Genomic DNA, 27,186 nt, shown 5'->3' on the forward strand with positions numbered 1-27,186 from the left:
GGATGCAGTTATCTTGGTGTTCAGTCTGGAAAATGAGTCGAGCTTCCAGGAAGTTTACAAAATCTACCACCAGCTTGCCATCTACCGACCTGTCACTGAGATACCTTTTGTAGTAGTTGGCACTCAGGGTAAGACACTCATACACAACATGTGCTTTCATTCAAATGTTTGCAGAGGTGACATCTTGCTGTATCTGTTGTTTGTTCTTTTTCTAGATAAGATCAGCAGCACCAACCCCAGAGTAATAGATGATGCCAGGGCCAGACAGCTGTGCTCAGATGTGCGGCGCTGCACTTACTATGAAACCTGTGCAACATACGGCCTCAATGTGAACAGAGTCTTCACTGATGGTATGTGTCCAGGTGAAAACCAGACCGCAACATGGAGCGTACTGCTGAAGAAGAAGCAGATATATGAAAGATTATGTGTCTGTTTAGAGGGCTAACATTTATTTTTTTGTTCCACAGCTGCTCAGAAGATCATGGCAGCCAAGAAGCAAGCTGCTCTACTGGCTTCCTGTAAATCTCTCCCAAACTCTCCCAGTCACTCTGGAGGATCCACCCCAGTGTCAGGTGTCTTTCCAGGACAGGTAAAACTGTTAAAGACCATATGTTCCACATTGAGCAAAGTTGGACCATTTATCTTTTCTTACTGAGTGTGTTGTGTATTTCAGGTTTTTGTTGTCCGGCTTTTTTTTATAAGCTGTATGCACATTGTTGTATCAAACTCAATTATCCCGCTCTCCTGTTCACCCCCCCCCCCTTATGCTGCTCTGCCTCGTTCCTCTCTTTAGGCCAGTAACGGTGGTCAGAGCAGTGATTACTCCTCATCACTTCCCTCCACCCCTGTGATCAGTCATAAGGAGATCGGCAGGACAGCCAGAGGGGAGAAACAAGACAGTGCCACGCCTGGGTCAGTGCGAAGCGCCACCCGAAGACGCACCTCTCGATTTGCGGTACATATTGATCAAGTGATTGTTTTTTAGGGACACAAGCTTCAAGTGTGGTTTGGCACTATTTACTTTCCCTTTATTCTCTTTCTCTTTGTTACTTTTAACTCACATTTCACTCGGTTTCCATGTTAAAAAAACTCATGAAACTGTGAGCACTTGTCAAGATGCCACGCAGATAAAGATAAACCAAGGCTCAGCGGAAGAATGCTATTGATAAACCTATAGTCACAGTAAGAAACTTTACTCTGTCATACAGTTTATTCACCTTAATATACAAAAACTTACTAACTCATATCCACAGTGAACAGTTTGCTCACAGGGCCCATAAAGGAGGAGTGGGAGGTATAACCAATGTAAAAAGCACAACGGTAGAGAGATGCACCGTGATATGGATATGGCTCTACTGTTATAGGATGTCTTTTATTTGTCAAAACAACACACATTATCAGATAAGAAGTGATGGGTGAAGAAGCTCGTCACACCGCATTAGTCTGTGGAAATTTGCATTCTCCTCAATGTTTGACTTTTGAAAACCAAAGCATAGATCAAGCAGTCTTTTTGCAAAAAGAAAGAAATTCATATCTAAGAAAAACCCATAACTTGGTTTCGGGATTTGACTAGGAAACTTAGGAACTTTATTTAAAAAATTCAACACCACATTTTGATCAATGTTGGGCAGAATGGTGAATAGATAATATAAAGTCAGTGGCTGAAGCCTATGTTAGTTTTTTATTTTTATTTGTAACACGGTTTTTGATCAGTCTCTTGCTGGTAAGACTTGATGGGGTTATCTGACATTGCATGTAGAAGAATTTTGAAACAAAAGATTAAACCTGCATTTATTGATTTTCGGCCCCTAGGGAGCAGGGCAATGAACTGAAAGCACAACTTCGTCCGTATGTTGTTTGTTGCTGGGCAGGTAGTGCACAGTGGGATTAAGAGGCTTCGATGAGTCGATGAGAGCGGTGAGAGAGAATTCACACGTTAACGTTTCAAGCTTTAAAACCAGAACAGTGAGCTGAAAGATGCTAAAATACTCCAAGTTGGGTGATATGTACATTTGTCCCTATGAGTGACCCCTTTCAGATTACTAGTAAGCTTTTGTTAATTTGATAATATTGATATCAATGCAAATGGGACTGGTACTAAACTAATTTCTATGGAAATCAGTTATAAGCCAGTCTTTACAGGCAAAATATCTTTTATGGCTTTTTTTTTTTAAATGCACAGTTATTCATAGGGAAAGGCTCCATGCTTTATGAGTTAGAATTAATATTTTTAACCAATCACCCCATTCTTGCCTCTGATGCAGTTATTGCTTTTTCGTCTAGGGCCGGAGAGGCAGTGATTCAAACAGAAGAAGTGCAGACTATAAAGGAGATCTGGGCAGTGGGCGCTCCATTCCCATCAAACAGGTAGGACACAGATTTGCACTTGATACAGAATCAAATATCATGTATCTAATGACCCTCTGCAGAGGACATCACACCAGCTGTCTCTTCAAATCAAATGTGTGAAGGCAGTTTCATCATGTGGAGCGATGAGGTGTGATCTCTCAAATTGCCCTGATGAATAGTTGGTGGGTCTTGTTGGCAGCCAGTAATCGTGTGCCGCCAAAATATGTTAGATGAACACGCGAGACTTTAGCAATAAATTCTCACTCTCGGGTTTTGTCACCTCCATCAGGGCTTCTTGCTGAAGCGCAGTGGAAGCTCACTCAACAAAGAGTGGAAGAAGAAGTATGTCACACTGTCCAACGATGGCATACTGTCCTATCACTCCAGTGTCAATGTGAGTCACTGTGTTGAGTCCCCAAAGCATTATGCTGCTGAAAGCACCACTGACGGCTGGTGGCTGATGGTAATGGCGGATGTTTGGTTTGACAGGACTACATGCTGAACACCCCGGGGAAAGAGATGGACCTGCTGCGAGTGACAGTGAAGGTGCCGGGAAAGCGACCGCCCCGTGCTGTACCTGCCGGCGGCCCTCCAGTCGGGCTCAACGGGCGGGTCAAAGACGTGCCGGGACCTGAGGGTCTCAGCCCAGGTCAAAGAATAAACATTTTTCCTGCATTGTACACCATGAGAGGATGAGGGCAATTCTAATTTTAGATGCCACACAAAAATGTATTTAAATCTGGGCATAAGTATAAAACATAAACTACAATAAGTCTAACAACTATTTTCCAATTATCAGAGGAATTATAGAAATAAAACTCACTTACACAAAGTGCTTCAAAGTGCACCCATGAAGAGGCTGAAATTTGAAAAGATTGATTGAAAGTCCTGATTTGAAATCTCCACGATGGTTCTTTTCTTTGTGAAGCACGGGTGCATGTGAGTGGGTGAAACAGAACCTGATGACACTGAGTAGAAATGAGCAAAGTAATGTTAAAAGAAAAAAAAAAAGATAAAGAGGCAAGAGTTGGGGCGGGGGAATCAGGGCCCAGAACTACAGTCAGTGCATGGTCCTTTGGATTTTAAGACTTTTTTTGTGAGGAGGGGGGTCAAGCCTCTGTACCAGAGTGGGAAAGAAATTGCAAGAGAATGCAAAACCTTAACAAAAGAGCATCATAAGGGGTTTTACACGTTTTGCAAGAGTGTGTGAAACACTTCACCATTTATTTAGTAATACTCTGTATCTTTTATTTTCTTTGGTATATATATATATATATATATATATAGTGTTAGTGTCGTATTTATTTAAATCATAGAAACTCAGATTACATTTAATGTTTGCCTAAATAACTCTGTTATTAAGTACATGCTTTCTGTTGTCTCTTTAGTCCCTGTAAGTGCCAGTAGTCTCCTGCAAGTGGAGGAAATGGAAGGCCTGGGCGGTGCACTCTTCCTGAGGAGTAACAGAGGGGTGCAGCGATGTCCTTCCACATTATCTAACCATGCTCAAAGTGTTGGTGAGTAAAGGACCTCAGTATGTGCATGACTTAAAATCATCCATGTGTTTGCACCAGATTCATATAACTTGGTGCATTGGTCCTGTGCTCTTGTGGCTAGACTCTGCAGTTGAGGGAGTCTCCAGCTCCTCCTCCACCAAAGATGTTGGCTCTGCCTCCCCAGTGACTGACAGGAAGAAGCATCGTAGGAAGAAGAGCATGAACCAGAAAGGAGATGCAACCACTGGCCAAGCAGATGGTAACACTGGAACAACTCCAGCAAATGTGTTTTTCCATTCAGCATTCAGCAAGCCCAATAATAAAGACAGCAATCATATTCTGATATTTTTTAGATGATGTTAATCATGAAAAAACAATAGTAATAATTGATAACTTTTATATTATATCTAATGTGCTTTCAACATGTAACATTTTTTGTTTCCTCTCTGTCTCTTTTGCTTTTTCGTGACTTCTTCTGCAGCCAAGCGCAAAATGTGGAAACTGAAAAGCTTTGGTAGCTTAAGAAACGTAAGCAAGACAGGTAATGTTGATCTGTCGAACTTCATCTTTCAAACTCTGCCTGACCCTCTGTACACGTCAGTCTGTCGGCTTGGGTTCCTTTCACATCAGGGAAGGATATTATATCATATCAAGCTTTGTTGTAGCATGGCTAAATTAAACTGTAAAATATGCAATTGGTATTCGTCACATATACATTTTGTCTTCCTTCATGAATGCAAAATGTATCATGTGGGTCAGGGGTTTGGTTATATTTGAACAGTTCACTGATACAAAAAGAAAAATGATGGTCCAACACGGATGCTTAACTGCATTGATACATGCAAACTTAAACCCTTTCGTTCATAATGCTGCAGAAGCGTCTGCATTCGGGTGACTGGCTTAACTTTCTACATGGGCAAAATGACTTCCACTGAAAAATCTATGTGGTGTGTTCATGTTTTTCTGTGTCAGATGAGGATAACTTTGACTTCCTCATCGTGTCGAGCACTGGCCAGACGTGGCACTTTGAAGCCCAGAGTGTGGAGGAGAGGGATTCCTGGGTCCAAGCCATCGAGAGCCAGATCCTGGCCAGTCTGCAGCTGTGTGAGAGCAGCAAAAACAAGGCAAGACAGAACAAAAGGCATTCAGTGTATTTTCTATAGACAATGCATTCAATGTATTTTACAATGATAATTTTTTTAAAACTGTATTGTCATTAATTACCTTCATTAATTATGTCTGTACTGGGTTTGTAACCCGCAATTCATCATGTTTTAACTGGTGTGGCTGCAAAAATGAGAACTCTGATCCTCCTTACTACAGTAAAACACAGTAAACATTCACATTAATGCATAAAAAGACAGTAAAGATCCTTTTACATACTTATGCACATACATAATTCTCTATCAACATACTGTGTATGTCTGAACGTGTATATTGACATGAATACACCTCCACCTGTCTGTATGTACCTGTACACATTAAATCCGTTCATTGCCTATATGATATCACGGCACAGCTATTTAGCCAATCTTGTTTCAAAACAGTCAATATTGCCTCTTATTTTATGAGATTTTTTTTCTATGCTTTTATGCTTCACCAGTTCTATTATTCTCAATATTCTAAGTAAAATTTTTTCCCTTTTGGCCATTTTTTCAGGAGGCATTACACCTGATAAGATCATTTAAAAAAATCTGGATCCATGGAAATGTTCATAATACATTCTTTTTCACTAATCTAATACATGACACATGATTTAAATATGTGGGCGAGGTCTTTATAGATTTCTCCCATCAACACAGATGCAAACGAATCATATTTATTGATTACTCCCACATATGTTGAAATGCATCTTCATCTGTTTCCTGCGGGCACATCTCCTTGTGTGTGTGTGTCCCAGTGCAGTGATAATGTAACTCACAAAGGACAAAATATTAATGAATATGATAACAACTCAAGATGTGCCTTTTTTAGTATTACGTGTACCTGCTTGCATGGAGATGGGCAGAGTCATACACCTGAGGTTTGTTTTTATGCAAATCAGGTGGTGCAGCGCAATATTGGGACCCATATTGGCATGAAATTGTGTCTGCGCTTCCATCTGCTCAGACCGCCTCTTATTGCAAGTCAACAGTATAATTCTTAAGGCTTTAGTTGCCAAAGGCACACACATAGCATAAATACTTTATATAATAAAATCATTTTGGGGTACAGGATGTGTTTGCTGAATGAGACCTGAGCTCCATCAAGGACATAAACAATATTCCACCACAGATTTGTTTGGACAGTCCAAACCAATATTTTAGTTTTGTTAACTGCTAAAACTGAGCATTGATTGGCTTAAAGAATTATTGGAGCATCATTGTACAAATATCCAGTACATGTATGCAAATATAAATGAAGGCAATCATCCCATTTTAGCAAGCAAAATATAGACAGTAGATAGTAATAGTGGAAATATATATTTGTACTACAGGTTGCAGCAGTTGTAGCCAAACTGGGTTTTTATCTTTTTTTTTCTTAAAAAGAGCAGCATTGTGTATGTGAGGCGATTTCACTATCTCCTGAAATGTAAACGGAAATTTAGAATCGGCATTATCTGCTCGCTAATCTCATTGTATGCTATATATTTACACCCTGGGACTCCTGGATGAGAAGAGCTTTCTCTTAGGGAGACTCTTCTCAATCCATTAGGAAACTGCGGCTAATGCGATCGGCCATTACCAAAGTGCTGCATGTGCCAAACTAACAAATGGGCTAGGATGGTTTCTGTTCTTGAGTGGGGAGTACATCCTGGTGTGGAATTAGTTCAGTCATCTCTAAAAATTATAATTGCCACTAATATGATGATTCTGAATGATTACCTAAATCCCATGATGCATGTCTTTATGAGAATAGTATGTCATAGGAGGCCAAAACCCTTCATTTTACAGCTTTAAATGGTCATTATAATGATTATAGCCATCTACCACAGCTTTTTCACTGGGAGATTTGGAGATGATAATCATTGTTATTAGTAATGAGAGCAGTTAGCGGAGCTAATATCACAGAGGGGCGCTTTCTGGTGTTTTTTTCATTTTATTCATATACTGTGTGTTTTCTACAGGCTCGCAAGAACAGCCAGAGTGAAGCGGTGGCTCTGCAGGCGATCCGCAACGCAAAGGGCAACAACTTCTGTGTTGACTGTGATGCACCAAGTGAGTAACACACTCTAACAGCTTTTCTCCTCCTTGTACATGTCCATACGCGTGTCTGGTTTTGGTACATTTCCCATCTTGTCTCATTTCAACCCTGTACATGTGTCATCTCTCCAGACTACCCTTGTTATTTTCTCTTTGGTCATGTTTTTAGTTTCAAAAGTCTGTGAAAAAAGAATCAACCAGGTTTGAGACCAAGACTGAGAGGAATGTGGAGAATTGAATTTATGGAGCTGTTGAAGCATTATTACACTAGAACAAACCTGGTCAGTCAGTGTGGAGAGTGGGTGTGACCACTGGATTGTCAGGTTTGGAAAGTTACAAGAAAATGTCTCACTATCTAAAACCAGCTTCACATCTTTCTGACTCTCCTAAGAACAGCTCATTTGGACTGTTATTTATTGAGGTGTTGCAGTCACATAATGGCCCTGGTTTACATGCACTGAACACTGAATCTGTGAAATAGTTACAGATTGAGTGACTATGCATGTACTATAACTCTAAATAAAGCAAGTCCCTGTTTTCCATGTGTACCTGTGTGTGTGTGTGTGTGTGTGTGTGTGTGTGTGTGTGTGTTGGCGTGTTTCCCAACCATATTTATTATATTCACAGGAAAACTGAGTTTAAATTTTTCTTCATTATTGTATTCATGTTGTATAATTGTTGAATTTTTAAAGGTAAGTTAAAAAAATTTTCTGAGTCCTTCAACTCAAACTCACTACCTGAATGCTTTATTGAATCTGAATTGAGTTGTCATCCTTGAAATAATTTTTTACTTGTGTAAGCAAAACTTTTGGCCAAAAGAATGGCTACAATGTTAAGTGCAAGGTAAATTAATCCATTAGGGAAGGACGTGCAAATATTGTCTAATTTCAGTCCAACACATGAGCAATGGGCTGCGATGCAAACCTTCGCTTTTAGGAAATGTAATCAGCAAAATTTCACTCATACTCCAGAATTAAAATCAGTATCTTAGAAATCACTAAACCGAACAAAAATAGATTAAACGCTGAATATTCTTCTGATGTTGGAACACTTTAAAAGGCCAGAGTTTCAGGGGAATATAATGTTTGGCTCACTGGCCACAGATTTAACAGCCCTGCTTTAAAACTTGTCCAAACAGGATTTCACACAACTTCAGACACTTTCATGGCATGACATGGCCAAACTGGCATACAACAAATTCAGATGGTAGAAATCTGTCAACCATATTGCACATAGTTTCAAATGTAGTGTCAGCCTAATTTGTTTGTGTGTACTCTCCCTCTCCCAAGATCCAACCTGGGCCAGTCTGAACCTGGGCGCTCTCATATGCATCGAGTGTTCAGGAATCCACAGGAACTTGGGAACCCATCTGACGCGTGTTCGCTCCCTGGACCTTGACGATCTGCCACGAGAGATGACTCTGGTTCTCCGTGCCATCGGCAACCACATGGTCAACAGTATATGGGAGGCGCGCACACTGGGGCGGCGTAAACCAGCGCCCGATGCTACAAGGTAAGGAAAGAGTGTTAAAACAGACCAACGTGTCATGAGATGTAACGTTATTGATGCGACATGGGGCAGCACTGCTCTAGTTCAATATCTTACATCATGCGGGTATGAGCTGCTTACAGTTATGCGTCTGAGTCTACAAGCTGTTTTACATTCTTGAGCAGAAGAAAAGACAAGAAGCTGTAAACGTATTTCACCTTTCTTTCTGTTTCTCTGCTTTCTTTGCTGGTTCAGGGAGGAGCGGGAGTCTTGGATCAGAGCCAAATATGAGCAGAAACTGTTTGTGGCGCCGTTGCCTCCTCCCACTCCCAGTGAGGGCCCAGACATCACACTATCTGGCCGTCTTCTGTTGGCAGTGATGGAGCACAACCTCCCCAGGCTGCTGCTCCTTTTGGCCCACTGCACTAAGGAGGACATTAATGCACCTCTCAGCCTGGCCCTCTCATCCAGGTCGCTCTTAGCGCTGCGACTGCCCGGCTCTGCCCTGCACGCTGCCTGTCAGCAGGCTGATGTGGTGATGACGCAGCTTCTTGTTTGGGTGCGTTTCCCTCCCTATCTGTTTTACCTCACTGTGGTTCTTCATAGTTTTGATGTAATAAACACCAAAGAACTGCAATACACAGCGACAGAGACACGTTGCACTGAATGAACAGAATAGACAAAGTGTAAAACGATTTTAAATGTCGACGTCCACAGCAAAAATAATAATGTTACCCTTCAATAACCTCTAAGTAATAGGCTCAGCAAGAAAGAAAAGATGCTGAATAAATGACTCAGCAGACCACTCAAGGTGATGTGTGTGTGTGTGAGTGTGTGTGTGTGTGTGTGTGTGTGTGTGTGTGTGTGTGTGTGTGTGTGGTAATCAATGTGGAAGCACAAAGCTTACTGAGTCACATCTTGTTGGGATAATTTAAGGCAGCCTTGTCAGGTTTTAGGCCTCAGAGACCACAGGCCATTTATTCCATGTGATAAAATGTGGAATATGGGGTAATTACATAGTCTGATCCAGTTTTTGATCTTCTTTTTCTCTTTGTGTTCAGTATGGCTGTGATGTTCGGTGTCGGGACGCTCAGGGGCAGACAGCGTTGGCTCTGGCTCGTTGTGCTGGCAGCCAGGAGTGCGTCGACATCTTGCTCCAGTACGGATGCCCAAATGAACCGTCCCCCTCCGTCGCCACGACAGTCGGTTTCGCAGCAGCCGCTACATCCAGCTTCCCTGTTGCTATGACGCCTAGCCTGACGGTTGCCACGACACTCAAGATCTCGCACAAGAGCGGTGGCACCAGCTTGAGCTACAGCACTTCCAGAAGAGCAGTGTCATAATGGAAATATGGTGTGGTATAAAGTGTGTGAGTGTGTGTAAGAGTGTGTAAGAGTGTGTGTGTGTGTGTGTGTGTGTGTGTGGACTACACATGACATGGCGTTCAGATTTAATAGGAATGTATTGCACTGTATACCAGCTGGTTTGATGTGTGTGTGTGTGTGTGTGTGCGTGTGTGTGCGCGCGTGCATGTTTGTGTGGGATGAAAACACTCATTGGTAATCACACAGGCACATTCAGTCTGCTACAATGATTTAACCAAAACAAAAAGAGAAATTTTCCTGACTACACATGACATGGCGTTCAGATTTAATAGGAATGTATTGCACTGTATACCAGCTGGTTTGATTCACATTTCCTCATGCAGTCAATATTCAACTTTATTCTCCACTCTACTGAGGATGGAAATCTGCCTTTGGCCTCAAACAGCTTAACTGAGCATCTAGAGCCCAGAAATAAAGAACTGCAATAAGTTTACTCTTTGAAAGATGGACGTCTCTATTTTCAAGTCTGTCTTGCTTGAAATCCCGGTGTCAAACACATCCATACTTCTTCTTCTACTTTATTGACCACGAATGTTTTAAATTCAGAGTGCGTATACTGTGTTACGTTCAACACAGCTGGTCGTTCAGTGCATAAATAATGTTGTGTAAGTTGATTAAAAAAAACAAAACAAAAAAAAACTTTACAATGGTTGGAAAAGAAAGGTTGTTTTAAAGATAATCAAAATAACTGTATAGAGATACATTGATAAAAATACTATAATATTCTAAAGATTTAAAAGTGCTTCATTTTCCAGATTGTTATTGTATGATTTGTACAGTTGGTTCTGTGTATAAAACTCAAAGGGTTACTCATAGCTGCTCAGAGATTTACTGCACAGCCTCTTGGTTTAGTTTTCCTTTGACTACCACCTGATTAACTCTTTGACGTCCACAACTGAGATTTATATGTTATGTTTGCATCACTGTGTGTGACATAAACACTGCACATGATGTGTGCGTCATGGCAGCAGGTCATTACCGTGGCGAGTGTAATACTAGACGTGTACACGAAGAAGTGAAATGCCTCCATTTTGACTGAATGTATATGAAAACAGATGGTTTGAGTTCATTATTTCAAACACTAACATGTGTTTTCCAGATGTTACTGTTTTATTTTTAATTGACTAATATTCCTGCTGTGACTAATAGACATTGAAAGTAATAGGTTTAATAGATCAAATGTTGTGATCTACAAAACTGGGCCTTTGAATGACTATGATTATATTTACAAGTGGCTGAAAACCAACATGAACTAGAAGAATGTTGCCCAAATTAATATTTAAAAAGAAGGCATAAAAAACAACCCTCCTGCAGTACTGTGTGTATTTTGTGTTGATCTGAAGACGCTGAGTGTACTTGTCTGTGATGTAAGCATCTCTCTCCATTTGTATTTTTTTACTCATGCAATGGTTCATAGAGCATTCATTACCAATACACTAAGGCTACTGCCCAAGCTGTGGTGTTTTGTTCAGAGTTGTGTGTGTTTTTGTGTCTGGGCTCTTAGCAGACCATTTTTCAAAAGGCAAGTTGTTTTATATATATATACGTATATATATATATACGTTTGTCCAGATTTGGTTATTCACTTACCTATTTTGACCTTTAAATATACTGTAGAATTTACTCCTGGGAGGTCACGAGAGGCTCCAGCTCACAGGAGCATCATGCAGTGTAGTTACATCTCATATGCTGGTGTGCAGAAGGTTCATGTTTCAAACTGAGCTGAGAGCATCATTTTCTAGACAGGTGGGAGTCCTCCAGTAGCCAGAGGCCATCACTTAACACTCTTCTAGCATTTGAATGTGAGGTGTTTTGGATCACACCAGCTCTTGTTAAAGGCCCCTACTGGCTTCGACCTACTTCTTTCTAGGTTGAAGTCATGGACTCATTTTTATTCCATCATACCATCTCTGAGATGGTTTCAGTTTCATGGAGTTGTGAAGTGATTTTTCTGGGAAAACACATGTAAAGACAAAAGTGATATAAACACAATAACTAGAAGGCAAATGGTGCCAATATGGGGATGTTTTGTAGATTTATAGATGTTGGTGTTCAGGAACTATATAAAAAACATGAGGTTGGTATATATGATATGGAATAATGATATATGAATGATATAGATATAGAATTAACTCTATCCAATTGCAATACAATAATCCAACTGATTATTGCAATTTAATGAATGATTGTATTTGCAGATTGTATTTGAGATGTTGCTGTTGAGTTTTCAAATTGTCTGTGAAGATCCTCAGTCATCCAGATCTCAGAGCTGTACGAAGGCAACTGGACTTGCTTGAAGCTCTTGAAGACGTTTCACGACAGAAGCCTTTCAGACTGAAGAAGTCTTTTGGATGAGAGATGAAATATCGCCCAAGAACCCCAAGCAAGTCCAGCTGCCTTCATATAGCTCTTAGAGAGTTTGAATGATTTGAGCCGCATAAACCAAACAGGGTTAAACTCCACTTTATTTGGGTGAGCTACAGCCACTGGTTCCAAACCTCTGAAAATAAGATCAGTATATATACTATAGACTGTATGTGCTTGTTACAGATCGCAATGCATGAAAGAGAAAACCCAGCTTTTGTGTTTTCCCTTAAATACTGACATTGATTCAATCCACTTCTGACATGTTTGTGTTTACATTGCTGTGAAAGCTTCAAACTCGGGCCTCGGCTCTGGAACATGTACACAACTCGAAAAGAACAAGAAATGTTTTACTCAGAGTTTAATCCAGCGTACATTTGTAAACATGATTGTTGATAATCTTCTAAAAGAAAAATGAATGCAAAGTTACTGTTGACAGGACAAAGATTTCAGTGTAATGGAAACATTTTTGTTGGGCTTTTTATGCGTTTTTGAAGTTTACTGCTTGACATAAGTGCTGGTGTTTATCTTCTTGGTCCATTTTGGACCATTTTTATATGCCAACACAAAACTGCTCTGCACCGAGTTTGGTGTACACTGTATGAGAAAACTAAACTGAGACTGACATATGTAGAGAAAATAATCTATAAAGAGTGAATGTACAATAATAATTAGCAGAGACGATCAGTTTCATCTTAAAATAAAACAAAATTTCCTCTCCGCTCACAATTTAAAGCAAGGCTGCTGTGATTATGTCAGTTTTCTGGTTTTTGTTTTGTTTTGTTTTGTTTTTTGTAATTTATCTGGTGTGTAATTTCGTTAAAATAATCTTGGATTCACTCTCACAATCTTATTCCTCTTCATCTTCCCTCCCCTGCCTCTGTTTGTCTACTCAGCTCAAAGTGAAATCCTCATGGTAATCTTATCAAGAATGTGTGCCAGGAGGACTGGGACAGGGGAGGGAGGACTAAACAAGGACACAAATTACTGTTTCATCACTGAGAATGCATTTTATAGGAACACATGTACTGTTGGTGCCATATTCACCTGTTGGACTTACAACCATCTCACTCTCTAAAACTGAGATTTAAACCGCAGCTAAGTTAAACCTTTCAGTTTCAGGCAACAAAAGGAGACTATTTGTACTTACATCTGCAGCAGCCTGTAGTATTTTACTCACATATTTACAGTCAGTGGTAGGTTTCCAGTAGTGTTAAGGCATCCAAAAAAGTGAAAGTGTCTTTGATGAAATGACTAGTCTGGTATGCTTTTTGTGAAAATAGGTTTTAATACACCTGGTCATCAGATCATCAGTATTGATAATACATTCCTCAATAAACAACATTTCCAATGGCTTTACCTATTCATTTAATAATCACACAGAAGATTTTTAAATAATCAATTTCTTCTTCTTTTTAATATATGTGTATAAGATATAAGGTAACCGGATTTGATGCTTCATTTACACCATTATGTTTGTGCTATTAATTTTGAATCTGCACTTGGAAACATTTTCATGTAAAACTACAACAGCCTTATCAAACATTGGTGCTGAACAGGACATGAATATTGTATTGTTCCTAATTGAGACCCTGTAGATTTGTCTAGTTAGCCCAGATTATTTCCTTCCTAAGTGTTGTCACTGATGGGGAAGAGGGAGTCAGAAATCAGTATTTAAAAGCAAAACCAAAATCTTTTTCCCATGCAGCAGACTTCCACTGATGGAAAGCTGGAAAAATGAAGGATGAATGTGTTGAGAAAACATTTTTTCCTGACCACCTTCATTTTTTTGTCAGAGGTGCTAACTTACATCACCTCATATGATTTTATTTCTGCAATCCTGTATTTCTGGCTGTCACTCAAAGCCGCAGTGGTGCTGCCAAAACTTTAAGTGGAAACAAAAGAAACCCATTAACAACAGCAATGAGTTGCCAAGAAAAGTTTTCTTCCTTTTCTTCAATTACAGCTCGTCAGTCAAAATAAAGACACAGTCACATTGTGCAGCAGAGAATAATATGGAGGGTAAATACTCAGAGAGCACATAAATCATATCGAAATTAACAACAAATTTTCACAGCTTCTTAATATTGATTTGCTGTGGCGTTAAGTATTGTATAGTGAGACTCCTCTTGTATTAAATGACAAGTGGACGAGTGAATCTTTGAACTAGGCAAAGATGTTAGCGATGAACTCTCGGAAACGTTTAGCGTACTGCTCTGGATGAACTGTGGAGATTTCTGCTCCAGCCTGTAAAAACACACACACGAGACACAGTTGATTAGAAATAACTTGACGGGAAATCAAATCATTTCTTTACACTTAGCAGGATAGAGATGAAAGCGTGCGTACTGTATGCAAAGCAATCCCTTTAAAGAACACTGATCTCTCACCCCGTGTTTGACAGCCTTGGCAGCGTGAGCAGCTTTTTTCTTGGTGTCATACTGTGTCAGCACGTCAATCAAACCCATAAAATACACCTCTCTCTGGGGTGCACCTGCATGGGAGTGATTCACAGCATTGGGTGGGTGATATTGATCTGCAAGTAGGATCTTATCTGCTGCAGCCCAGCGTGAAATGAGGTCTGGGTGTATTACAGCCTAGAGCTCCTATAACCTACTTAAATTCACCAGAGATATCTCAGCTGTCAGGACTCACCTACAGCGCTCTGAATAGCGTACACATCCACGTAAGGGTCAAACTCCCCGGGACCCATGGGTTTGAAGGAGTTCATGTAGCCAGCAATGCCCTCTGGTGAGGTGGAGCTTGGGGCAGGAGCCAGGCCGTTTTCCTCCTCCCCTTCCTCGTCATAGGATGACTCCATCTCCTCTTCCTCCTCCTCCTCCTCCTCAGCCCGCTCAACATCATGGATGCCCAGCAGAAGGCTGTAGTCCATCATCCTCATACGCACCAGAAACTGCGGAAAGATGACACGCACGCTCGTCGAATCAGAAGAAAAGAATGACGGGAGTGATTCCTTAAACTCGCCTTTCTTACCTCAGTATCTCTGATGAGCTTGTCCATGATCTTCTCTTTCTCCTCGTCACTCACATAAACTTTTTGCATGTTATTCCTGAAGTCCACGTCCTTGTAAGTGGGCAGTTCTTTCACCTGTAAATACAGAGTGAAGGTTGACTGAATTACATGCAGCATAAAAATCACAAAGTGAACACAGTATTCATTAGCATTTTTCTCATTAACAGCCTTCCTATTTCCAGTGACATAAAAGTCAAATAATATTACCCCAAAAATTGTTTTCCAAATCCACAGTTTGAAAAGATCAAAGGTTTCTGCAGTTATTTAAACTCTATCCATTCAACCAGCTACTTAACAGCATTTTATCTAGGTCAGAGACGCTCCAGGCCAAACAGAGGGCCTCTGATGTTATTTAAAGTCATTTGATAAGAGATTTTACAGTGCAAACACTTTTGGAAAAACCACACTGGTAAACTAAACAATAACAATAAGATACAACAGGAAATGTAATTTTCACACTCGGCTGTCAGTCACACATTTGAAAAAGAACATTTCTCTGGTTTGCGTTGAGAGATACAGCACTGTACATCCACACCTTCAGACAGCTGCAGAGTCGACTTCAGACTCTTCTCAGTCATACATTTTCATATTTACATTTTGTTAAAATGAATCAAAAACATTCAAATCTGTTAAAGGGACCCTTCACTAATTTTACATATGAAGATAAGTTAACACGTCAGGAGAAATGATATCATCAGGGTTATGAGGGTTGTGTCTCACAAGCTAGGTGCATGAAATTGAAATAAAGATAGATCCTACCAAATCAACAAGCATTATGGGAAATGTAGGATTCAGTAATCTGGGTTTGGAGTTTGACAAATACTAAAATTCAGGATATCTCGGCCTCTGCTGCTTTGAGTCATCGCAGTGAATCATTTTAAAAACTGAAGAGCAGAAACCCATTTTAGTGAAATACTGAACCTATCTTTTAGGGTATAGAAACCTTTTTATCTCGTACAAGTCAGGCCATAGACAGTAGCTGCGCCAAACTTTCTTATCTGAAAAGGTCCCCGTATAATTAAAGGTAACACGCTTAAAGGATCCTCAGCTACACTTGCAGGATCTAATTCATCATCTTACCAATGGAGTCTGAGTCAAATAACATCAGACAGAACAGACTCATGTGAGGAGTAAATGATTTTTGTTCTCTTTATATTAGTTGACAGTCCTTTAGATTTTCCAAGACCACACTTCAGTAAATCGTCTATAATCGACACAGTTGTTGAACGGCAGAAAGTGGAGTTTAAGTAGGATCTCATCATGCAACTTTTACCAAAGTCTGATCTCACCTTCTCTTTAAAACTTGCTTCACGAGACACCAGGGACCCCTGAGGAGAGAAAAGACAGTCACTGATTACTGTTATCCTGGCGTACAAGCCCCTGAAACATGATACATGAATGGCCATAAACCCTAGAGTCTGCTTGCAACTGAGGTGGTTTAGGTGACGTAGGCATTTCTTAAATTCAGAGAATTAAAGCCTCTGTGTGTATTATGCACAGCGTTTACAGTATCTTTCAAGTCAGACAAACTGTACTAGCGCTCCCTCTCCTCCTTTCAAAAATTCCTGCGTACAGCATCTGCTTCTTAGCAAGACTCAAAAATTCAGTTGTAATGAAAGTTTATGACATAAAAACATTTACCAAATTTTTATCTTTGGTTTTCAAATTCCAGTGAAATAAATCAAATAAACTCTAAACCATAAATGCTGGTGGCAAAATAGACTGAAGTAAAACTAAAAACACAACTGATGCTTCAACACATGATGCACCAGACTTCTGAACCCTCATCCAGCCACGTGACTCCTGCAGGGTTTACCTTGAGGTCGTACTTCCTGTGCACATGCAGTCTGTGGCTGAACATGTTCCTCATAACTAACAGGTAGGTGTCCTCGCTCTCCACAGTGACTCTGTACATGGCCAAGAACTGAGGGAGCAGCGTGCTGCCGTGGCAGGTGACAATATGCTGGAAGGGAGGGCAGCAGTGAATGAGCGATGAATCGAAGGAAGCATGAGCACAGCAGTGAGGCATAAATGAAAGTGCTGCTGTCTTTGCTTAAATGCTCTCCCAGATGATCCTTCACTGGCCTGTGATCAGCATTTGGACAGGTTGTTTGTCTCTGCTGTACTCTGTCTCCCTCTCTGGCTTCCTGCTGTCTAAAGAAGTAGTGAAACACTAGAAGTAATTGAGGTGTGAGAAAAAAAAACAAACACACGATAGTTCTTGAACATGACAGATTGTTCACCTTCTAAATAGCAGTTTGACATAAAGGATATCTTCATTTTAACTACTTTAACTTTACTACTAGTAGTGCTATAAAGGAATGTTTTTTCTGAGTGGGTCCCTATTTTGTTTGGTTTCGTGCAAATGCAGCAAAAGCATGCAGGTGACATGTTACACATTTCTGCCAATATTGTCACACTATTCCACTGATCTACAAGTAGCAGCAATGCACCAATAATCACAGCAATGTTCCTGAAAAGGCTAGAAGAAGATGACTGCTAGCAAGTTAACATGGATGTAAACTACACAGGTTTCAAAATGTTTTTAAAAAATTGGCTTTGTACATTTTTTATTAGGAATAAGAAAGCATTCAACACATATTCAGGCCTCAAGGAAACAAACAATGAGTTTTGGTGAGAAATACTGCATCATAAATAAAAACGTTGCTTGTTTACAATAACACACACACACACACACACACACACACACACACACACACACACACACAGAAACACACAAACACAAACACACACACACAGCACCTGTAAGGTCCACTTTCTAACTTTTTGTCTGAGCAAACTTCCGCCACTGAAAAAGACCATGAGATGAAAGCACCAGAGAAACCTTGTAAATGGACAATAAATTACATTTTTTGTCTGTGTGTGTATGGGTGTTGAATAATGGTTGTCATGGGATACCGTTTGTTGTCAAACATTTTTTCTTGGCCATATATCTTTTTCACAGTAAAATGAACGTTGGCCGAATGTAATATAGCCTCAGTTTCAGGTTGCTGGCTTTGCACATGCTGACTCACTGTCACATTCTCATGTCTTCCTGGAGCACTTGAATATAATAGAGTCATTGTTAATGTGTTTAGCAATACTTGTGATTTTCCTGCTGTAACAAGTCAAAATATCTGCTATGAAAAAGGCCTATTAGGCCAAAACAAATGCAAATATGTTACACTACACTACAAAATATTATGCATTTATTTCGACAACATGACAATACAAATCAAACCGTATTGACTCGAGAGCATCTCGTCCATAACTAGCTTTTCCATCAGTCCTCTTGAAACAGAAAAAGGCCTGATAGAGAACCCTTGCTTGGCATTCTGTATTTTTAACCAAATTTAGATGTAAAAACAAGAGGCCCTTATCATGTGTCATTACTAGTAAAGGAAAAACCTCCTCTGTTTGATAGCTCTGATGTTGTAAAATCTTTGCCATGGCAACCTGAGAAAAGAAAAAGCACCTCCTCTCTGCTAGTATACAGCACAAAATGACATGTAACCAATAGAATTCATCCTCAGCTTCCACCCACTGAAACTTTACACAAAAACTAGAAAACACACTCACTAACTCACTAAAATGTGGGCTGAAATTACATTTGTGTCGTTTTGAAAGGACATTTAAGCCTGAGCTTACTCTACCCCCTGCTACTCATACCTGGTGATACTCAGAGAGGATGTTGTGCATTTCCTCCACCTCCTCACTGGAGATTTCTTTTATTACCAAAGTGCGGTCATAAGACGTCAGCAGCAGCCCCTCGCGTTGCCCCTCCTCGTCTTTGAGTGGAGGGCTGCGGGCCAGAGACACCTGTTGGTGAGTGAGAGGAAAAACATCATGAGCACATGAGACATCCGCTGTACAGTAAGTCTGCCCAGTGAAGCTGTTACATCTGTTATACTGGGATCCTGTTTTTAAAATCATTTTCACTGAAACACTGTAGAAATTTGTAATGCAAATCTCTACCACAAAATATTCTTAAGATTAAGATTTTGGTGGTCAAAGGTCAAAGTTCTAGGTCACGGTGACCTCACGTTCTTGTGAATGTGATATATCAGGAACACCCAGAGGGAATTTCATTACATATGGTGCAAACATTCTCTTCGTCTTAAGGATGAACTGATTAGAATTTTGTGGTCAAAGGTCAAAGGTCACTGTGACCTCACAAAACACATTTTTGTCCATAACTCGTGTATTCATACCCTAATTATGACACAGTTAGACAAAATCCTATTAGACAAAATGTCTAATAGGATAAAAAGATGAAGTGATGACATTTTATATCCAGCAGGTCAAAGGTCAACTTCACTGTGACGTCATGTTCTGCAAAAACAGCTCTGGATATTATTCAATGCTGTCACTCAGGAAGGGGAGATTGTGACCATATTTCCTGCAACTTGGCTGGTTGGTGGAGGCATACAGCTGTGAGGTGGTGATTCTAGCTTGTTATGGATCACACAGGAACATAAAAAGATGACGTTTGCACTGATGCTCACTCTGTTTTAAGACTATTCTCTTAAAACATCGTCATAGGATGACTATTCTATTCTGCAGACTTTAAAGTGCACATACAGCTTGCCTCACATCATTCTGTGCTAACCAAATGTGCACTGTGCAGAGTGGATGATGACTCTGTGTGCCACCTGGCACATGCAAATATCACACAAAGGAATGCAAATTTAGAAAGGAACAGATAAATATGTATTTTTGTGTGTCTGGTTTTAATAAGAGAAAGCACAGAAAAACCTTGAAAGTTCTGAGTTTGTGCTGTTTTTCAACCTGCTTGTTTTGTCCATGATTTTTCTGGACAATCAAACATTGATTCGAGGCAAGTTTACATTCATTACCTGATAATCTTGGTCCTCAATGCCAAAGCGCTCTCGCAGGTTTCTAAACACCTGTGGACAGTACTCTTTGAATTTGAACTGTCCAGGGAGATTCTCTCTGAGGAACAAAGAATCAATGCTTAAATGAATATTAAAAATGTGTACAATTTCACATCATTTGTCTAATGTGAAATAGCCATCACTAAAGGTTTTGTTGTCACTTTCTACATCTAAACACAGCATAAATACAATATTTCATGTTATCAAAACAATAACATGGTGACATCCCTGCTGTTTTGTGCAGCTGTTTCCATACTGATGTGCTCATTCAAAATGAATGAAATCTATTCAGAGATAGTAACCAAATCAGACAAAATAATTTCACAATGGACACTTTCATTGTTGGCTATGTCTAAATTATTCATATAACTTGACTGAATTCTTCTCAGCATACAGCTGTTTCCCTTGACTAGTTGGATAAGGTGAAACATCAAGTCATGTTTTAAAAAAAAAACAAAACACTTGCGTAAAATGTCACAGAGGCAAGGAAAACATATTTTCTTGTTCTTCCCACCTCTGTTTATAAGTCTTTACACAACCCGGATTCCTGAATGGATTAAAGGATTAATGAAAGCCACTCAGTTTTCTAGACTCCATCCTTATAGAAACTGAACCTCCCAGCAGACAGAGTGTATAGCACAGTTTTCATAAACAGTAATGATTTTGTAGCGTACTATATCTGGCACCTTTGTCCTACTGACACTCTGTGAGCCCTGCAACATCTTCAGATGAGTTCATTTATTATTCGTCTGGCACCTATTAATGCTGTGGTGTTATTCAACCTCTGAAGCAGCTCATTGGATGGCTATTATGCTGCATTTCCAACTTTAGTATACGATATCATTCTTTTGCATGGCATTAACAGTACGGCATATTTCAGGCTGTAGTCCATACAAGCTCACATTTGATTTCTTTCATCTTTTTTTGGCTGATGCCGCCGTTATTGTTAGTGGTAATAGCTGGAGCTGTGAGAGTGTTAAAACTATTGTTGGTGGAGAAAATCATTGTCGTCCTCTGAAGGGGTCTGCAAATTTCTGATAAGCACAGGCAGGCAAATAAATCACAAAAGCTACAAAAATCTGTGCAAGTGACAGGAAGCAGGATGAAGGGTCATAGAGTCAGGCAGACAGAGCTGGAGAGAGTGGAGCACAGTACTTGTTAAAGAGGTGGTTGTTGACTTTTATCTTGGTGCTGGCTTTGAAGTTGTCTGGGAGCAGCATGACGGGCACAGGCACCTGGTTCAGGTCATTAATCTGCAATGATCAATGGATGAATAGTTCAGGGACATATCCTCACTCAGACCGACATGAATACACATTTGGCCTCAATAAGCAGCTCACATACCTACCGAATGATTGACTCCCCACATCAGCACGCTCAGCACGGGGTCACTGGCTCGGAAAACCTCCACTTTCTGCTGCACAAAGTGTTTCTTCTTGGTCTTCCGTTTGGACGCCAGAGAGTTCAGAGGATTGGAGGCGGCGCTGGGAGAAGACATCGCGCTTTCACAGGTGTCCGAGCGTCAGGTCTGTGAGCAGGGCTTCTGCTGTCATCTGTAGAGTCCCGTGTATGTAAAGTAGTCTGAAGTCCGCCCTGTGGAGTCTCTGCAGCAACAGCAGCAGCCTGTTGGCGCTATGAACCAACTTCTGCGGGACCAGAGACTTAGCTGTGGGCTACTGTCAGTATGATGATACAATAGGCAAAAAATAATAATCTCACCTCATTCATGCATGTGATGTGTGACTGGTTTGGAACTGGAGATGACAGAAGGCTTTATTCCTGCAACCACCACCACCACCACCACCACCACCACCAACAACAACAACAACAACAACAACAACAATAATAATAATAATAATAATAATATGAGAATCAGTGGTGGAAGTAAAAGTACCAATACAACAATGTAAAAATACATTCATTCACTCAATACAAGTAAAAGTCCTGCATTAAAAATCCAACTTTTGTAAAAGTACATAAGTATTTGCAGCAAATGTAGTTGAAGTATTAAAGTAAAAGTACCGGTGTGGTCCCTCTGACTGCTATGTTATCATTTGTTTCATCATTTGATGATTAATGCTGAAGCATCAGTGTGTAAGCAGTATGTTACTGTTGTAGCTTGGATTTTATATACAGTTTTACAGCCAGGAACAGGGACACCAGATAAATCTGAGGGGTGGTGAGATGATTAATGGGAAAAGAAAGAAGAAAAAACAGTGTTCTGATACACAAATCTGTTTTCAGTTTTTGGACTTTTTGTGTGTGAGTGTCCAGTATTTCACAAGAAAAGCATGAATTAGAAGAAAGTTCAGAGAAGTAGTTCAGAGAAACACAATTTTGCATAATATTTTTTTTTTCAGTTTTTCATTTTTTTCTATCGTTTCCCCCTGGAGTTTATCTTGGGACCAGCACTGTAAGGTCTTTCTTCTATGTATCTAAATGTTCTGGGCAGAGATCCAATAGAACAGGGCTGTTGTATTGGATTCTGTTGCAATATGTAGGTGTTTCTATTTTTCTGTCACTCAGTGTAATCATGGTCTCAACGCTGCAGTATAAGTCATTATATTGAGGGGCTTTCTGCATCTATAATGAAGCGGATACCTGACCCCATCCCTCACTGTCATATTGCTTTACTGCAGCCAAACATTTGTTCTCTCCATAATGGTTACAGGAGGCTCCAAAATGCTGAGACTTTACAATCTTTCAGACATTATAAGCAGGTGTGCAGGTTACTGATAAAAATACCTTTTGCTAACTGACACTCACAGTTCTGTAGTCATGTTACATGTTATCTGTTACCGTCAATCATGCATCTAGCCACGTGTGAGATTCTTATCCTGAGAAGTCTTGCAAGTTTTGCCTTATGCTTCATCTAATGGACTAGATGGAATTTACTTTGTGAGAAAATTTATTTTTATTTCCAAAAAATTATAACTCAGTGATTTTTATTCTTTATTATAACAATTCAGATACTCAACAATAAAACAGATGAAGTCTGTTAAGGAATATTTCATAATACTGTCCATCTGTATTGGTCTTAAGTTTGTATTCTTTTTAAAATCACTTCCTCCTTCCTTCTTACGTGAATCTAAATCTAAACCTAATAGCCAAAGGATAAAAAAAACAAAACAATGCTGCCATGTAAGTTTGTGCTTACAAACATAGAAATGTCTAGTGTTTGCTCTTATGGAAGATTCAAAGTAGTGGAAATAACATAATACTATAAATAAAATACCATATTCAAAGTAACATAAATAGGATTACATCTATAGATTATGTACAGAAATTACAGTAATACAGTTACAGTGGTTTCAAAGTAAAAAAGAAATACTGAAAAATATATAAATAGGATTGAGTACATACAAAAGACTAAACTACACCTGAACCTTATGTATGATATACTGTATATACAGTAATGTAAAAAAAAAAAAAACATGTTTCCAACTATTCCTATATAGAAAACTTGTAATCAGATAAAATGTTAAAATCTTGAAACTTAGAAGTAAACCCCTTGAATATGTGCAGCCCAGACTGTAGGTGCAGTTCCTGAAAGTTATTGCAGAGTTAAATGAGGAGACAGGTTGTCTCTGTAGGATGTCTCGCTCCAATGTGACACGTCAGATGAAGACAGTCTTGATATGTTCAGTAGAGGGCGCAAGGAGACAAAGATACACCTGATTTTGAAACAGATTTTCATTGGTGGAGAGCTGCTTCTGGCGGATGGAGAGTGAAAAGTGAGGCACCATTTTCACTTCCTTTAAACTCTGTGTGGTGTTCCTTCATCTTTATCTCATACTGGTAACGAAGCTGCAGCCTGCTCTGCTTTAGTCCAGGCTTTATGCATTTTAACAACTCAGGCTGCCTTTCTGTTTGGTGTTTGAGGAGACCGGCATGCCGTTCTCGTCCACACACCAACACTTGCCACGCTGCTTACCTCGTGACGACCAACACTGCACAAACAGAGCAAGCAAACAGACAGTGAAGCTTTCATGTGGAGCTGCAAATACAACCACACCTCCAACCACATGATATTGTTTCAGTGATTTCTTGTAGTGCATCTTAGATTAAACTCACCTGCTTCTTTCTGAAGAAACCACGCTTGTCACAGTTGGGCATGTAGATATCATGATTTGACTTAAATAAATGGGCATCCAGACCTTGGATGAGATTTGTTAGCAGCTTACGACATGGCGCCTGTAGGAAGGGTTCAACAGATACATGTAAGTGCATGTCTGATTCCAGGTTAGTGATGTACTGTTTCACTGAAGCAGATGAAGAGTTTTTTTTTTTTTACCTCCTCTGGATCCTCAGTGGGTCCTGGATCTAGAATTAGAAATAGGCGTAAATATTTAGCATCTATCACTTATTACCATGTGAATATTGGAAGTGGAACAACACAAAATTCCTTTGACTGTGAGGTCAGCTCCAATTACTCTTTTTTTATTAACTCCTCAAAAACTCAAAAAACTGTCACTGAGCCATAAAAGCATTTTTCACTGCATCTCTCTCTTCTGATATTTTTATTTCCCAGCTGCTGCAGGACTAAGCAGTTGAGCCATGGAAAAAAAAATTAAAAACAAGGGTGTTTCTCTGTTCAGATTTTCTCTTGACCATAACAAACTCATAATCATGTCACAGGGAGATTTGTTGAATATCCCTATGTTGATTTAAAGTGAAATTAAAGTATGTAACCCTGTCAAAAATCCACAAATAAAATCAGCAAAGGGTGAGATGAAGCTGAAAATCCACCACTGTGTCTCACCCACTGAACAACTCTGCTTCATCCATGCGTTCACATCACCATCCAGCCATAAAGTGCTGTGTGGGACTTACCTGCAGTGTTGGTCTGTTCAGTCGGGTTGGCGCTGCTGGCATTACTGCAGACTCCTTTGCCCTCCAGCAGGGCACGGAGAGGCCTCGGCTCATCCTCTGGAGGTGCACAACGCAGACCGTGGGCACAGCTCACTGTGTAGACCCCACATGGTTCTCCAACAGCCAGAACGGTGGTGTTGAAATCTACAGACGGCTGACTCTGTGAGGTCTTTGCTTTACAGCCGGGACATCCTCTGGACGGTGTGGTCAGCGGCAATGGGCTTGACAGAGCCGGCTGCAGGAGGAGCAGCACCAGGATGTTTAAATACAGAAGCATCTTACTCTGAAAGTTGTCCACTAATAGATGTTAACAGTCCAGTCTCTGTTTTCTATTAAGACTTCCTATTCTAACTCTGTTCCCTGTTTTGCACTATCTCTGTTTAGTTCCACAGACTGCAGTTTGTCTGTGTGTCAAAAGGGTTATATAATTCCCTCAAGCCAAGACAAAGTGATAATGAGGCTGACAGACACCACTGGCAGCAGCTTTTAAAGAGCCCAAACCAGCGGGGAAAGGTATGGGAGGGTACGTGATGGAGAATGTTAGCTTTCCTTCTCATTTCCACACAGCAGAGCACACCCCGTTTCCCCTTGTCTCTGACACATACACACTCACGCATGCTCATACCATTTGTTGTTTGTCATCCTGCAGGATAGTAATGTTTTTCTCCACTGATTGCTGTGTGTGCTGCTCCGTTGCTCTCTCTTTGAGGATAATTCATTTCCAGAGCTGACACTTTCATGTGACCAACTAATTGTAACTCAGCAGATAAGAAATTCACTGTTGATGTTTTTTTAAACTATTGCTGGTGATAATAAAAAATATATGCTTTCCATCAGAATTTAAAAGAAAATCTCTTATAATCAGTCACCAGTAATTGAAATTGAGAACTTAAATCATCAACTCCAGTATAAATAAGTACAACTTAAAACAACTTAAATCTCAGTATATTTATTCAAGTTCAGAATATGTAATCTTACAGTAGAAATTTACTTAAATACTTCCATTTTAAGCTGCTCAATATTTTTATTCCACTACAAATATACTAAAGTTTTTGCATACAATATCTATAAGAGATTATTGAATATGATCGAATGTAGCTCAACCTCACTCAAGTATAACTTTAAAATGTTTTATACAGCAAATCGTCCAACAATCAGTTAAAAACATTGATTAGAAATGTATAGATAAACTAGTTGGCCTCATAAAGTATTCAGAATAAGGCAACTATGGAAAAGAAAACTACCCAGTTACAACAATGGGAGTAAGAGTATTTAGTTACTTCCACCTTGTTTTTGACTTTATGACTTTTCTTTAAATAGCAACCACTTAACAAACACTTTGCTGACAGCATGGATTTACAAAGTCTGTAACTTCAGGGCTAAAGGTTCAGAGGAGTTGGTCGACTCTGAGAGGCTGAAGGAGTGCCACTCAAGGCTGGATGACTAAGACATTAATAGCCACGAGCAAAAAGTCCCACCCTGTAAATTCCACCATGTGTGAGTCACAAACACATTAAATTAGAAAACAGGATCACAAAGATCTGGCAGCCCGTCTTCTAACCTGTTGTACCTGACCTCTGATAATGTCGATGAGAATACAGTGTAAGTGGAAACATGGCCTTATATTAGTCACGTACAGTAAAGGTACACAGGCAGCTCATAGATTTTGGTAATTATTTATATGTTTTGGTGTATTAGGACTTGTTGATAATAGTGATTCCATTGGTAGTTTTGCTTCAGTGTGATGAGGCACCTTGGTTAATCACTAGAAGCAAAAAGTCACACTTCTTTTTTAAATCAATAAATATTTTCTTATTTCAATTTCTACAAAATTTACTACATAATATTATATGTTAAAGATGAAATGATTAGCTGAGTAAACAACAAGATGAGCAGCAGGGCATAAATTGGCAACTATTTTGATGTTAGCTCGGGCCCTAGGAAATTGCGGTGGGCAAAAATAATTGTCATATTAATTGATATTGAAAATAATGTATTTGCTACCATAGTATATACACATACAGTTCTGTGTAAAGGTTTTAGGCACTTAAGATGTTTAAATTCTTGTCTATCACACAACACAATCGGAGTGGTGTCTGATTGCTCCTAAATGAATTCTGCT

At 39.8% G+C, this 27,186-nt stretch overlaps 3 protein-coding genes across 3 annotated transcripts; 1 reads left to right on the forward strand and 2 right to left on the reverse strand.

The window, feature by feature from the left end:
• Window positions 1-318: 318 nt before the first annotated feature.
• LOC111221509 (arf-GAP with GTPase, ANK repeat and PH domain-containing protein 2-like) lies at window positions 319-13,390 on the forward strand. The gene is made up of 15 exons (XM_022744893.1): window positions 319-350; window positions 468-589; window positions 794-955; window positions 2,284-2,367; window positions 2,639-2,743; window positions 2,839-2,998; window positions 3,738-3,866; window positions 3,967-4,104; window positions 4,327-4,386; window positions 4,818-4,969; window positions 6,952-7,042; window positions 8,317-8,539; window positions 8,771-9,074; window positions 9,577-9,868; window positions 13,161-13,390. Exons 2-14 carry the CDS (start codon window positions 482-484, stop codon window positions 9,856-9,858), a joined length of 1,998 nt encoding a protein of 665 aa, XP_022600614.1. The 5' UTR covers window positions 319-350; window positions 468-481; the 3' UTR covers window positions 9,859-9,868; window positions 13,161-13,390.
• Window positions 13,391-14,341: 951 nt separating this feature from the next.
• Window positions 14,342-21,717, reverse strand: LOC111221510 (phosphatidylinositol 5-phosphate 4-kinase type-2 gamma-like). The gene is made up of 10 exons (XM_022744895.1): window positions 21,541-21,717; window positions 21,348-21,445; window positions 20,154-20,250; window positions 18,967-19,116; window positions 17,114-17,260; window positions 16,587-16,625; window positions 15,259-15,372; window positions 14,920-15,178; window positions 14,655-14,758; window positions 14,342-14,511 (listed from the first exon to the last, which is right to left on the reverse strand). The coding sequence occupies exons 1-10, from the start codon at window positions 21,688-21,690 to the stop codon at window positions 14,431-14,433; spliced, it is 1,239 nt and encodes a 412-aa protein (XP_022600616.1). The 5' UTR covers window positions 21,691-21,717; the 3' UTR covers window positions 14,342-14,430.
• A 1,431-nt stretch (window positions 21,718-23,148) lies between these two features.
• LOC111221782 (insulin-like growth factor-binding protein 3) lies at window positions 23,149-25,507 on the reverse strand. Its single transcript, XM_022745339.1, has 4 exons — window positions 25,026-25,507; window positions 24,487-24,515; window positions 24,267-24,386; window positions 23,149-24,142 (listed from the first exon to the last, which is right to left on the reverse strand). Exons 1-4 carry the CDS (start codon window positions 25,339-25,341, stop codon window positions 24,038-24,040), a joined length of 570 nt encoding a protein of 189 aa, XP_022601060.1. The 5' UTR covers window positions 25,342-25,507; the 3' UTR covers window positions 23,149-24,037.
• Window positions 25,508-27,186: the final 1,679 nt, after the last annotated feature.

This window comes from Seriola dumerili, unplaced genomic scaffold (assembly GCF_002260705.1).
Source record: "Seriola dumerili isolate Sdu_G_001 unplaced genomic scaffold, Sdu_1.0 BDQW01000088.1, whole genome shotgun sequence".
NCBI lineage: Eukaryota > Metazoa > Chordata > Actinopteri > Carangiformes > Carangidae > Seriola > Seriola dumerili.

What these genes read in the sequence shown, in the direction of transcription:
- LOC111221509 (XM_022744893.1), top strand. Translation starts at nt 482, where the DNA reads ATGGCAGCCAAGAAGCAAGCTGCTCTACTGGCTTCCTGTAAATCTCTC. An exon ending in CCTATCACTCCAGTGTCAAT is followed by an intron (nt 2,744 to 2,838) that starts GTGAGTCACTGT and finishes TTGGTTTGACAG; the next exon opens with GACTACATGCTGAACACCCC. An exon ending in AAGAAACGTAAGCAAGACAG is followed by an intron (nt 4,387 to 4,817) that starts GTAATGTTGATC and finishes TTTCTGTGTCAG; the next exon opens with ATGAGGATAACTTTGACTTC.
- LOC111221510 (XM_022744895.1), bottom strand. Translation starts at nt 21,690, where the DNA reads ATGTCTTCTCCCAGCGCCGCCTCCAATCCTCTGAACTCTCTGGCGTCC. An exon ending in TGTGGGGAGTCAATCATTCG is followed by an intron (nt 21,446 to 21,540) that starts GTAGGTATGTGA and finishes TGATCATTGCAG; the next exon opens with ATTAATGACCTGAACCAGGT. An exon ending in AGCTCATCAGAGATACTGAG is followed by an intron (nt 15,179 to 15,258) that starts GTAAGAAAGGCG and finishes ATCTTTCCGCAG; the next exon opens with TTTCTGGTGCGTATGAGGAT.
- LOC111221782 (XM_022745339.1), bottom strand. Translation starts at nt 25,341, where the DNA reads ATGCTTCTGTATTTAAACATCCTGGTGCTGCTCCTCCTGCAGCCGGCT. An exon ending in TGAACAGACCAACACTGCAG is followed by an intron (nt 24,516 to 25,025) that starts GTAAGTCCCACA and finishes TTCTAATTCTAG; the next exon opens with ATCCAGGACCCACTGAGGAT. An exon ending in CCACTGAGGATCCAGAGGAG is followed by an intron (nt 24,387 to 24,486) that starts GTAAAAAAAAAA and finishes CCCTTCCTACAG; the next exon opens with GCGCCATGTCGTAAGCTGCT.